The sequence below is a fragment of the Podarcis erhardii genome (assembly GCF_964252035.2).
Source record: "Podarcis erhardii genome assembly, chromosome: 2".
NCBI classification, from domain to species: Eukaryota; Metazoa; Chordata; class Lepidosauria; order Squamata; family Lacertidae; genus Podarcis; species Podarcis erhardii.
In genome coordinates, this window is record NC_138498.1 from 121,941,671 (window position 1) to 121,955,953 (window position 14,283).

At 46.0% G+C, this 14,283-nt stretch overlaps 2 protein-coding genes across 2 annotated transcripts in view; both read left to right on the forward strand.

The window, feature by feature from the left end:
- LOC309335224 (vomeronasal type-2 receptor 26-like) overlaps positions 1-14,283 on the forward strand; it is a gene marked incomplete at its 5' end in the record, with an annotated part of 182,495 nt that overhangs the window by 32,859 nt on the left and 135,353 nt on the right. The gene's annotated exons all lie outside the window — the stretch shown is intronic.
- The window catches only part of LOC309336492 (alpha-2-macroglobulin-like), a 65,095-nt gene continuing 64,170 nt past the window's right edge, over positions 13,359-14,283 (forward strand). The window contains exon 1 of the mRNA XM_081852286.1: positions 13,359-13,516. Within this exon, the coding sequence (XP_081708412.1) occupies positions 13,425-13,516 (92 nt within the window). The 5' untranslated portion in view covers positions 13,359-13,424. The remainder of the gene's footprint in view (positions 13,517-14,283) is intronic.

The window sequence follows — 14,283 nt, forward strand, 5'->3', positions numbered from 1 at the left end:
ATTATCCCTAACAAAAAAGACTCCTAACAAAAAGAAGACTGGAAAATGTTTCCTGAATATATGGGTGAAAATTGTGTTTATTTAAAAACGCTGGTAGCATTAAGATAAGTTCAACAGTGTAAATAACTTTTGATGGATGTAACCCAAAGTGTTACTAAAAAGTATGCAAGCTTTAGGTTGCACCAAATCTCTTCATCAGGTTAGAACCAGGCTGGAGTTTATTTACTTAAGAGATCGCCTTACCCCTTTCGTACCCACTTGATCACTTCAGTCTGCAGAACTTGCACCTCTATAATTGCCTGCCTTATCTCCATTCTGTGATTGAAGGGGGTTGGACTAGAATCATTGTACTGTTTCAGATGCCTCCTGAAAGCGTTTCTCCTTTGGCAGGTCTGTCCAGACACATGATTTGGTTACCCTGATGGAGAAAATAAGAATTTCACTGTACCATTTTGATCAAACTCATGCTGGTAGCTTCGAGAACACTGTCCAACCATCTCATCCTCTGCTGTCCCCTTCTCCTTGTGCCCTCCATCTTTCCCAACATCAGGGTCTTTTCCAGGGAGTCTTCTCTTCTCATGAGGTGGCCAAAGTCTTGGAGCCTCAGCTTCAGGATCTGTCCTTCCAGTGAGCACTCGGGGCTGATTTCCTTCAGAATGGAGAGGTTTGATCTTCTTGCAGTCCATGGGACTCTCAAGAGTCTCCTCCAGCACCATAATTCAAAAGCATCAATTCTTCGGCGATCAGCCTGGCGTGCTCTGGTCCATGGGGTCACGAAGAGTCGGACACGACTAAATGACTAAACAACAACAACCATTTTGATTATTCCATTTTCTTTTGAGCCTATGGCCTAGCTAAACTGAAAGGCCTGGCGCATTCCTGCCTGCTTTCAGAACTAGCTGCTTTTAGGTACTGCACGTAGCGAATGTCCGTTCCAGAACACTGAAAAGAACAATCTGTTGGGATCTATGGTGACCGCTGTGTGCATGGAAGGAGAATCGGTTAGGCATGGCAATTGCGATTCATCTTGAATTGTTTTGTAGACAGATGAAAGAGGATATTGGGAGGCATTTAATGAATAGGAAAATTAGTCAAAGAAAGAAAGAATAAATTGTTATATGTCATCGCATGATATTATCATAAGGGCTGATCTAAAGAGCCAGGTGATTTTGGTTGGTTCAAGGTGATGACATTGGGTTGCATCTGTTAAGAATCCTTTGGTTGGTGAATAGTAATCACGTGTGTATAAAAACATTGCTTTGAATGGGATTCTTTACAGCCTCCTCCTTATTTTTGAGGCTGTCTCTATGCACCTTTTGGGTTTCTGGGAAGGATACCCCCAGTCTAGGAACGCCCTTTTAATTTCTCCAACAACACCTGCTCTTAAATTTCATTTTTGTTGCTTGACTGTTTTTATAAAATGTAAAATGTGTTACATATGATGATGATGAATATATTTGTTTACTGCTTTGGGCTCCTTTGGGAGGAAGGGCAGGATATAAATTTAATTAATTAATTAGGTAATTAATTGAACAAAGCAGGGGCATACACAATGGCTACTTCTATTGAATTAATGCTGCGGAAATTATTTAGCCCCGTCAAATTTAGTCTATTGGTCACACAAGCATCCTCAACCAGAGGTGGCCATTGCCAGGAAATACTGATGGGGAATTTGTAAAACCTTGTGGTCAAAGGATGGGACATTTCTCTGGCAAAGTCAAGTCCCACAATCTCATAGAATCATAGAATCATAGAGTTGGAAGAGACCACAAGGGCCATCGAGTCCAACCCCCTGCCAAGCAGGAAACACCATCAGAGCACTCCTGACATATGGTTGTCAAGCCTCTGCTTAAAGACCTCCAAAGAAGGAGACTCCACCACACTCCTTGGCAGCAAATTCCACTGTCCAACAGCTCTTACTGTCAGGAAGTTCTTCCTAATGTTTAGGTGGAATCTTCTTTCTTGTAGTTTGGAACCATTGCTCCGTGTCCGCTTCTCTGGAGCAGCAGAAAACAACCTTTCTCCCTCCTCTATGTGACATCCTTTTATATATTTGAACATGGCTATCATATTACCCCTTAACCTCCTCTTCTCCAGGCTAAACATGCCCAGCTCCCTTAGCCGTTCCTCATAAGGCATCGTTTCCAGGCCTTTGACCATTTGGGTTGCCCTCCTCTGGACACGTTCCAGTTTGTCAGTGTTCTTCTTGAACTGTGGTGCCCAGAACTGGACACAGTACTCCAGGTGAGGTCTGACCAGGGCAGAATACAGTGGCACTATTACTTCCCTTGATCTAGATGCTATACTCCTATGGATGCAGCCCAGAATTGCATTGGCTTTTTTAGCTGCCGCGTCACACTGTTGGCTCATGTCAAGTTTGTGGTCAACCAAGACTCCTAGATCCTTTTCACATGTACTGCTCTCAAGCCAGGTGTCACCCATCTTGTATTTGTGCCTCTCATTTTTTTTTTGCCCTCAAGCTTGTTGGTTTCATCACTCAGGCTTGCATTCACACAGCAGCTAATTCTGTTTTCTCAACTTTTTGCTCACAGTTACCGGTAATTTCCATCCTATATTTGAACTTCCTCACGACGTAAAAAACCACCTCTGGAAATATAGGGGAATATAGCTCAAGTTCAGCGCTCAAATCCATGTTCTTTGTTTCCATGGCAGAAAAAAATCCATTGGCAAATAACGTAGAGATGAACATGCACATTTAACTTGTGTGATTTCAGCTATATGCAACTGTAGGTGGGCTAGCTGAAATTGCATGCGTTAAATGCAAGCAAGACGGAGAGCTAAAAAGCGCATTCTGCGCCAGATCCACCAGGTACGTAAAGAGCTTTTAAGCTCTCCACTTTCCTAGGCGGGCAAGGCCCACTCAGCACACTAACTCATGAGACATCGTGGCACAATCTCATACCCTTCAACATTTCTTGGATGAAAATAGGCACGACTATATACACAGGTCCCAAAAGATCTACTGTGGTTCCCTGTACATTTCCAAGCACAATTTGAAGTGTTGGTACTGACCTTTAAAGCCCCAAATGGCCCTGGCCCTGTATACCTGAAGAAGCATCTTTACTCCCATTGTTCAGCCCAGACACTGAGATCCAGCTCTGAGTGTCTTCTGCTGGTTCCCTCGAAGCCAGGTTACAGGGAACCAGGAACCAGCCCTGTGGAACATCTTCCTGTCAGATGTCAAGGAAACAAACACCTATCTGACTTTTAGATACCTGTATCTGAAGAAGTGTGCATGCACACGAAAGCTCATACCTACAACTAACTTAGTTGGTCTTTAAGGTGCTACTGGAAGGAATTTTTTGTTTTGACTTTTAGAAGACATCTGAAGGCAGCCCAGTACAGGGAAGTTATTACTGTTTAATGTTTTACTGTGTTTGATGTTTTAATTTGTTGGAAGCCACCCAGAGGCAATCCTGTCAGGTGGGTGGCATATAAATAACAATTTCTTCTTCTTCTTCTTCTTCTTCTTCTTCTTCTTCTTCTTCTTCTTCTTCTTCTCCTCCTCCTCCTCCTCCTCCTCCTCCTCCTCCTCCTCCTCCTCCCTTTGTGGCTTAGGGCCATCGTATTTATGGGACCGCCTCTCCTGGTATGCTCCGCAGAGGACTTTAAGGTCCATGAATAACCATAGTTTAGAGGTTCCGGGCCCTAAGGAAGTCAGATTATCCTCCACCAGGGCCAGGGCCTTCTCAGTGATGGCTCCGACCTGGTGGAATGCTCTGTCCCAGGAGACCAGGGCCCTGCAGGATTTAACCTCCTTCCGCAGGGCCTGTAAGACAGAGCTATTCCGCATGGCTTTCAATTTGAACTTAGCCTGATCTTTTATTCCCCTTCCTTCCCTCCCCCTCCCCTTTTTATGAAGATTACCCGCTCTGGGATCCCACAGCTAATTCTCCCCTGGTCTCCAGCTAGCCCTGGTGATCACCCAATGTTTATTGGATGGATTCCCTCCCCAAACTGATTTTTGAATTCTGAATTTATTGTTATTCACGTTTTATACTGCATTTTACGCTGTTTTTTTTTTTTTTGCATCAATTAAATGTTTTAAATTTGTTGTTAGCCACCCTGAAACCAGTTTTCTGAACTGGGAAGGGCGAGGCACAAATAAAACTTTATTATTTATTTATTTATTATTATTATTCTATTATTATTCTCCGCCTTGTGCAGGCTCTGGGGATGTTATGCTCCCAACCCCTTCCTGCTTAGCCATGGGGCAATTCCCAAAGTTTGGGTATATGGAATTTCCATGTATACAGTACATGATGCACAAAACCCATGGAAGCAAATCCCCATGTAAGACATGGCTGTGCCCTATTCCCAGGTCCCTGTCAGGATTGAACCTGGAACCTTCTGTGTGGAACTTCAACCAGCTGGCTGATATGGGTTGAGAGGCCATGATAAAGTTTGATGCAGGCCCAGAAAGAACACAGGTGTGTGTGAGAGAGGTTGTGAGGGTGGACTGGGGGGGGGGGGGAGAGAGAGAGAATGAGAATGAGAATAAGAAAGAAATTCAGAGGGACAGACGAGCGCTCCAAGTCCCTTTATCACTCTCAAGGACTGCCAGGGCTCAAGGCTACAGAAAGTCCAATGGATGTACAGTAAATACAGCCCACACAAGTTTGCTAAGACAATTTCGCAACTTCCACAGTTTTGGAAGCACAAGATGGTCACAAAGTCCAGTCATTTTGGATTTGGCTCTGTTGCAAGGGAGGGCTCTGTAGCACGTTCAGCTATTTTTTATTGCCTCATTCATTCCCGCCCCTCTCCCAGGATTTGTCAGATGAAAATTGCCCCTTTGCCCACATATGGTGGGACTGCCCAAAGGTGTTTAAATTCTGGACAGCAGTTTGGCAAGGAGTGACCCAAAACCGAAAATATCCTGTTACATATCCCCATAGGAGCCAGTGTGGTGTAGTGGTTAAGAGCGGTGGACTCGTAATCTGGTGAACCGGGTTCGCGGCTCCGCTCCTCCACATGCAGCTGCTGGGTGACCTTGGGCTAGTCACATTTCTCTGAAGTCTCTCAGCCCCACTCACCTCATAGAGTGTTTGTTGTGGGGGAGGAAGGGAAAGGAGATTGTTACCCGCTTTGAGACTCCTGAAGGGGGGTGAAAGGCGGGATATCAAATCCAAACTCTTCTTCTTCTTCTCTATTGTCCCAATTAAATCACGAGATCCTGTTTTGGGGCTCTGCGCTCTCACGAGGGTCACTTGACTCGCCTTGGACCGGATCATGGAAGATACACAGCCCAGTTTTTGGCCATTTTCTTGACATGGATGCTGGTGGCTGTCAGAATGTGCCATAGATTTGCATAGTGGCATTATGATAGCAGTTTTAATTCATTAAAGATCCCTAGCATAAAGGACCCCTGACCATTAGGTCCAGTCGTGACCGACTCTGGGGTTGCGGCACTCATCTCGGTTTATTGGCCAAGGGAGCCAGCGTACAGCTTCCGGGTCATGTGGCCAGCATGACTAAGCCGCTGCTAGCGAACCAGAGCAGCACACAGAAACGCCATTTACCTTCCCGCCGGAGCGGTACCTATTTATCTACTTGCACTTTGACGTGCTTTCAAACTGCCAGGTGGGCAGGAGCAGGGACCGAGCAATGGGAGCTCACCCCATCGCGGAGATTCGAACCGCCGACCTTCTGATCAGCAAGTCCTAGGCTTTGTGGTTTAACCCACAGCGCCACCCGCATCCCTATCCCTAGCATGGAATTTGCCTCTTTCACAGTGGCCACACACTGGGTCGACATCTTCATTGATCTATCCGCTATGACTCCAAGCTTTGTTCCTGGTCAGTCACAGCCAGTTCAAGCCCCATGAATGTATATGTGAAATTAAATTATTATTTTTGCACTGGCATGCATCTCTTTACACTTGCTTATACTGACAAACTGGAACGTGTCCAGAGGAGGGCAACCAAAATGGTCAAAGGCCTGGAAACGATGCCTTAGGAGGAACGGCTGAGGGAGCTGGGCATGTTTAGCCTGGAGAAGAGGAGGTTAAGGGGTGATATGATAGCCATGTTCAAATATATAAAAGGATGCCACATAGAGGAGGGAGAAAGGTTGTTTTCTGCTCCTCCAGAGAAGCGGACACGGAGCAATGGTTCCAAACTACAAGAAAGAAGATTCCACTTAAACATGAGGAAGAACTTCCTGACAGTAAGAGCTGTTCGACAGTGGAATTTGCTGCCAAGGAGTGTGGTGGAGTCTCCTTCTTTGGAGGTCTTTAAGCAGAGGCTTGACAACCATATGTCAGGAGTGCTCTAATGGTGTTTCCTGCTTGGCAGGGGGTTGGACTCGATGGCCCTTGTGGTCTCTTCCAACTCTATGATTCTATGATTCGATAAATTGCATTGGCCATTTTACTGCAGCTTGGAGAGGTCCTCCACAATCTTGTTTTCTTTTAATGACCCTCATCCGCAAACCTGGCCACCTCACTGCGCACACACCAATGTCCCTTTGGGTGCTGAGATGTTTACTCAACCTTCATGAGATGTACTTCACAAATGGAGCACAATGCAAATGAAAGTCCCTTAAGCTGCATGCTCCAAAGGGCATGTTAAAGCTACACAGCCTTATGCTTTGTTTGGCAAACAGCACCTGGCCAAACCCTGCAGAGGCGTCCAAACTGGAGAAATACGTACCTGGCACTTGCCATTTCCCCCAGTCCATCCTTTGTGGGAATGAGGAAATGTTCTCTTTTGATGGACACGTTCAACTGTTTGCATTCTTCTCTCAGCTGCACCAGGAAAGACAGATGGCAGATTTCTTTGATATCATGTTTCATTCATTTAACAACTGGCTTGAGATCAGTACATGTGAAAAGGATCTAGGAGTCCTGGTTGACCACAAACTTGACATGAGCCAACAGTGTGACGCGGCAGCTAAAAAAGCCAATGCAATTCTGGGCTGCATCAATAGGAGTATAGCATCTAGATCAAGGGAAGTAATAGTGCCACTGTATTCTGCTCTGGTCAGACCTCACCTGGAGTACTGTGTCCAGTTCTGGGCACCACAGTTCAAGAAGGACACTGACAAACTGGAACGTGTCCAGAGGAGGGCAACCAAAATGGTCAAAGGCCTGGAAACGATGCCTTATGAGGAACGGCTAAGGGAGCTGGGCATGTTTAGCCTGGAGAAGAGGAGGTTAAGGGGTGATATGATAGCCATGTTCTAATATATAAAAGGATGCCACATAGAGGAGGGAGAAAGGTTGTTTTCTGCTGCTCCAGAGAAGCGGACACGGAGCAATGATTCCAAACTACAAGAAAGAAGATTCCACCTAAACATTAGGAAGAACTTCCTGACAGTAAGAGCTGTTTGACAGTGGAATTTTCTGCCAAGGAGTGTGGTGGAGTCTCCTTCTTTGGAGGTCTTTAAGCAGAGGCTTGACAACCATATGTCAGGAGTGCTCTGATGGTGTTTCCTGCTTGGCAGGGGGTTGGACTCGATGGCCCTGGTGGTCTCTTCCAACTCTATGATTCTATGATTCTATGATTCTATGATTCTATGATTCTATGATTCTATGATTCTATTCAAAAACATCTTAAACCTCCATTTGGCCAAATTTCTTGCCCACCTGTAGATACACGTATTGAGACATCTGGATAGTTTATATTGAGTTATATGGGTGTGTTGATTATTTTTGTATCCTTCATGTGAGCTGTTGGTGTTCTTTTTTCTCCTTCACTTTCCCCCTCTTCCTCTACTTTCGTTGTTTCTTCTTTGATTCCATGAATCATCACCATCCCAGAACATTTGTTGTATAAAAAGCTGCAGGATTTCAGCAGAAAGTTATGGGATGCTCCCTAATTGGAAATGAAACTGTTAGCTCCGCCCTGACACTGTTAGCAGGTTCAATGATCCCCCCCATAAAAATGTCTAACCTTAGGAAAACGTATCACTTAGGATAGAGAAGTCAGACAGTGGGAGAGAATCACATGCCCACCTCATCTAGGCTGAGGGTGTGTGCAGAGGATGCCTTATTGGAGAGACCCCTTCCCCCCCAAAAACGGGTCGCTATGGCACTCCAGCTATTATTGGACTCTCCTCTGCCCCAGGCAACACGGCCAATGATCCAACTGCCTTCTGTGAGCTGCTCATGAGGCAGAAACAGCGACAAGCTGTCTTCTTCTTCTTTGGTGATCACTTGTGGCTGAGTAAGGTTGTCTTCCATAAATACGGTTTTAACAGTGGGCCTGTAAGTGATTGTGGAGGCCAATTCTAGATCCACACATCTTCCACAGTGGGGACATAGCTCTCCGGGCGGTAGTTGATCACAGTGAGGGTTTGCCACGTGTGCCTTCTTCTTAGCATGTTTCTCCCTTTTGTCCTGAATTCAAAGGTCCAGGACACCTTTGGTAAAGGCTGTTCTCCAACTGGAGCGCTCGCAGGCCAGTGTTTCCCAGTTGTCGGTGTTTATACTACATTTTTTTAGATTTGCCTTGAGGGAGTCTTTAAACCTATTTGTTGACCACCAGCATTATGCTTTCCATTTTTAAGTTCAGAATAGAGTACTTGCTTTGGAAGACGATCATCAGGCATCATCACTTCAACACTGGTGATCTTTTCTTCTTCCAGTACACTGGCATTAGCTCACCTGTCTTCTCAAGTGATGTAAAGAGCTCCTTAAAGACCTATCTATTTAGGCAGGCATTCCCAGGCTCACAAGATTCATCACATTGCTCTGTTTCGCTATTTATTGATATTTATCAAATGTTTTATTGATGGCCTCTCTGTTTTCACTTATGTATTCCTTTGTATTTTTTGGATTTGAGTGCTGCATTTTGTTTTTGTTTTCCCAAGTAGCTTTCTGCGATTTAGGCAAACTGCTTTGGGGTGCTACATACTTAGAGGTACATAATATGTATGGGAAGTCCAGAGGGTGGCAGCATGAGAACAAGCCTTTTCAGTAGGGGCTCCCCTGTTGTGAAATTGTGCTGGTCCCGGGGGAAAGGTTACTGTTGGCATAGTCAAAGTCCGGTCCTGGGTCACTAGCCTGGAAACAGTCCACAAGGAGCGGGGCGAGGTCCGAAGCAGGAAGCCGGCCGGGGACAGGAGCACTGGAGAGTCAGGTCTGGGTCCGGGCAGGAACAGGAAGTCAACAACGACGTTGCTCCCACAACCTGGGACCAGGCCGACTGGCCTTTATCTGTTCTGAGGCCAGGGGCGGTCCCAGCCCCCAGGAGACCAGCCTCTCTTGGCCTTAAGGTGAGCACTCCTCCTGGGAGAAACCAGTTCCCTTCGCCTCTCTGCCCTGAGCCTCTGCAGCTCAGGAGAGGCTGAAGGGTTACTGAGCCCAGGGGGAGACCCACCTGCAGGCACTGAGTCCTCAACCACGTCTGGAGCCAGAGTGGAATCACCTGGTGCCTGCTCCTGAGGATCCGGCACAGGTGCAGGTGCTTCAGAATCAAGGCCCTGCCCCAGTTCAGCCAGCCCTGGAGGCGGGGACTCCTGTGCAGGCTGGGATTCCTCTGGTTCAGCCTCTGAATCGGAATCCCACGCCTTCACAGAAATCCTCTCTTCAGGAAGGCTCACCTGGTGCCTACAGGATAAATATTGACCTCCTGTATCCAGAATGCTTAGCTCTAGTTAATGCATGATGGGGTTAAGACCACAGTTTTGCAGGTTTAACTTGGTCATGCCCCCTCACCTTGAGAGGAAGGGCTGCCAAAGCTTTTTATTCCCTCTCCTCCACCCTGTGAATCCTAAGCAGGAATGTGTGCATGCACGCTTCTTCATATACATAGGCTTCCATTTCATGCAGGTCAGTTCCATGATTCTAGATTCAGGTGGGTAGCTGTGCTTGTCTGACGCAGTCAAAATAAATAAATAAAAATTACAAAATTGTCCAGTAGCACCTTAGAGACCAACTAAGTTTGTTCTGGGTATAAGCTTTCGTGTGCAAGCATCTGAAAAAGTATCTGCAGAAGTTTACATGCACACGAAAGCTTATACCCAGAACAAACTTAGTTGGTCTCTAAGGTGCTACTCGAAATTTATTTATTTATTTATTTATTTATTTATTTATTTATTTATTTTGACTAAGCAAGAAAGTTAGTTTTCTTGCTGAGAAGGAGTGGGGTGCTCCCAGATCAAATCATCTGCAAATGCCAAAATGTAAGAAACTTGATTGGTTTTGCACTTGGTGTGCAAGGACTTGTCTGCATTTGACAAGGTGCCCCATGATATTCTCGTAAAGAAGCTGGTAAAATGCGGACTTGACTATGCTACCACTCAGTGGATTTGTAACTGGCTGACTGACCGAACCCAAAGGGTGCTCATCAATGGTTCCTCTTCATCCTGGAGAAGAGTGACTAGTGGGGTGCCACAGGGTTCTGTCTTGGGCCCGGTCTTATTCAACATCTTTATCAACGACTTGGATGATGGACTCAAGGGCATCCTGATCAAATTTGCAGATGACACCAAACTGGGAGGGGTGGCTAACACCCCAGAGGACAGGATCACACTTCAAAACGACCTTGACAGTTTAGAGAACTGGGCCCAAACAAACAAGATGAATTTTAACAGGGAGAAATGTAAAGTATTGCACTTGGGCAAAAAAAATGAGAGCACAAATACAAGATGGGTGACACCTGGCTTGAGAGCAGTACATGTGAAAAGGATCTAGGAGTCTTGGTTGACCACAAACTTGACATGAGCCAACAGTGTGATGCGGCAGCTAAAAAAGCCAATGCAATTCTGGGCTGCATCAATAGGAGTATAGCATCTAGATCAAGGGAAGTAATAGTGCCACTGTATTCTGCTCTGGTCAGACCTCACCTGGAGTACTGTGTCCAGTTCTGGGCACCACAGTTCAAGAAGGACACTGACAAACTGGAACGTGTCCAGAGGAGGGCAACCAAAATGGTCAAAGGCCTGGAAACGATGCCTTATGAGGAACGGCTAAGGGAGCTGGGCATGTTTAGCCTGGAGAAGAGGAGGTTAAGGGGTGATATGATAGCCATGTTCAAATATATAAAAGGATGTCACATAGAGGAGGGAGAAAGGTTGTTTTCTGCTGCTCCAGAGAAGCGGACACGGAGCAATGGATCCAAACTACAAGAAAGAAGATTCCACCTAAACATTAGGAAGAACTTCCTGACAGTAAGAGCTGTTCGACAGTGGAATTTGCTGCCAAGGAGTGTGGTGGAGTCTCCTTCTTTGGAGGTCTTTAAGCAGAGGCTTGACAACCATATGTCAGGAGTGCTCTGATGGTGTTTCCTGCTTGGCAGGGGGTTCGACTCGATGGCCCTTGTGGTCTCTTCCAACTCTATGATTCTATGATTCTATGCATGATTGTGTGTACCCCAGCTGTGTGAGCAGATTGTGTCGCTTCCCCCTCCTTGCTTTAACTGCTTGTTTTAATCCAGAAAGCCCCTTCTGAAGTCATAACCTCCAACATTTCTCTGATGAAAATAGGGGCAGCCTGGCTTGCATACTGTCTTTGGTTTGATGAAACCTTGGAGCTGTTTTGTATAGATCTCTTCCGAGATCTGCCCATACAAAAATGCCACTTTAATGTCTATGAGTTTCATTTGTTTAGAAGTCAATTCTCTCTCGGTGAGAGAGCCCCAGACCTGGATATAGGCATCCAGGGAATTCTTATTTTACTATTTTAAACCAAATTACCATTAAAACATCCACAGTGCCATCATCATGTATCTTTAGGCACCAGGCAAAAACTTTTCTCTTTAACCAGGCCTTTGGCTTTTAACTACTGTATTTTTCGCTCTATAAGACGCACCAGACCACAAGACGCACCTAGTTTTTGGAGGAGGAATACAAGAAAAAAAATATTCTGAATCTCAGAAGCCAGAACAGCAAGAGGGATCGCTGCACAGTGAAAGCAGCAATCCCTCTTGCTGTTCTGGCTTCTGGGATAGCTGCGCAGCCTGCATTCGCTCCATAAGACGCACACACATTTCCCCTTACTTTTTAGGAGGGAAAAAGTGAGTCTTATAGAGCAAAAAATACGGTATCTGTGGCCTTTTAGAGTGGGTGTGATTTGATTTGATCTGATTGTTTTACTCTATGTAGGGGTTTTGTTTCTTTTCGTTTGTTGGTTTGTTCCTTGCTTGTACGTCATCATGAGTTGAGCAAAAAAAGGAACTAATAAATTTAATAAATAATAATAGTTTATAAATATTAGTGATGATGACAACGGAAGCCGGATCACGTATAACTGCTCTGACACCATCACAAGAACAAATCGTCATGAATGCACAATAAGTTAAAGATGTCTGCTGTGGGGGGGGGGGGCAAGTCCTGTCCCTCAGGATAGCCTTGAGACAAGCTGGGAAAGAGGGGGAATTGGATTCCGTACCTCAGTGGCCTGCAGGGAATTTCAAGGCAGGAGTGTGATGGAAGGGGGGGCAGATTTTTCTCATTGAAGCCCACAGATATGCCTTTATGAAGGCAAGATTTAACGCCTTTCCTTCCAATGTCTTGAATAATAGATTTTCCAATGGTCAGATCTCAGCGGTGTGTGTATGTGATAATAGATCTATAGAATCCTTACAACATATACTATTCTGTTGTTCACTACATTCAGTTTCTCGGATCAGATTTTTGTCCCCTTTATTATTGGAAATCTCGGGTGACTCTTTGGAAACACAGCTAATACATTTACTGCAAGATTCTGATCCGAGTAGGTCTCTTTCTGTTGCCAGATTTCTGATAACAGTATTAGCTTATAAGAGGAAAAATGGATTACTCTATGATTATTGATTCTGCCTAAATAATATTGATTTATATTGATAATTTGATATTTTAAGCGCTATATTGTCCTTATTTTAATGGAATTTAGAAATTTGCGGTTTGAGATGTACTTGATTTAAACGTATTTTAACTTATTAATTTTACTTTGTTATACCTGTTTTGCTGTATGATCTATTGAATATGGGCCTATGGCCGTAATAAACTATCTATCTCTCTCATTGAAGCGGACCAGATGTTTGGAGCAAAGGCCAACGACTGAATAAAATGTGTGATGCTCTGCCAGCCAGTTTGTGCCAATTGGACAGCAATAGCGTTATGGAATGCCTGGGCCTGAAATAAATCTTTTCCCCAGCACCCAGGGTAGCTTCTTCCTCCTTCCCTTTCCTCTGGGTGAAAGACAGGACAGTGCCTTGCATAACAAACACTGCCAGTGACCTCTTTTCTCTCTCTCTCTGTCTCTCTCCCCTGTTTGCTTGCCAGGGGACATTCTGTGTGCTCTTTGTGACTCAGGAGCTGCCCACGCTTCCAGCACCTCCTCCCTGGGGGCTGTTTGTAGAGGACGAGAGTCAGTTATAAAGAGACTGGCTGGACTGGGGAAGGCAGGAGCAGCACTGGGTACAAAGGACCAGCCTCCACCTCCACCTCGCCTGCCCATCGCCTGTATCCTGAGCACCATGGGGAAGGGCCGGATCCTTGTGGGACCCAGCTGCTTTCTCCTGCTTCTGTTCCTCCTTCCTGGGGACACCTCGGCGTCCGCCACAGAACCGTAAGCTGCTTGCTGGAGGGGTTATCCCACCTCCCTCTCTCTCTCTCTCTCTCTCTCTCTCTCTCTCTCTCTCTCTCTCTCACACACACACACACACACACACTTCCTTGCCTTCTGCAAAGTCCACCTCTGCCTCTATCCCCCAGAGAGCAACTCTCTTAAATCCCCATGCACAGCTTCGCAAAGGCAGAAGGTAGGGAGGCCGACAGCAGGGGGTGCTAGAGCCAGCATTTACCTGATGGTTGAATGCTGGTTTTGCTGCAACTTACAGAGAGGGGAAGCGGCAAGGCAGTGGGGAGGTCAGCGCAGTGTGGGCGCCTCAGCAGGAGCATTGGAGTAGCAGCAAGGAGGTCGGCGCAGTGCAGACACACTCGCAGAAGCATTGGAGTAGCACTTTGGCTGCGTATGCTCTCTGCCAAACTCCCCACTGCGTCACCCGTCCCTCTGCATAAGTGGCAGTGATACAGGCACCTATAAAAATAGCACTGGCTCTTTCTATAGCTAGATAAAGGTAAAGGGAGCCCCTGACCATTAGGTCCAGTCGTGACCAACTCTGGGGTTGCGGCGCTCATCTTGCTTTATTGGCCGAGGGAGCCGGCGTACAGCTTCCGGGTCATGTGGCCAGCATGGCTAAGCCGCTTCTGGCGAACCAGAGCAGTGCACGGAAACACCATTTACCTTCCCGCCAGAGCGGTACCTATTTATCTACTTGCACTTTGACATGCTTTTGAACTGCTATTTTGGCAGGAGCAGGGACCGAGCAACGG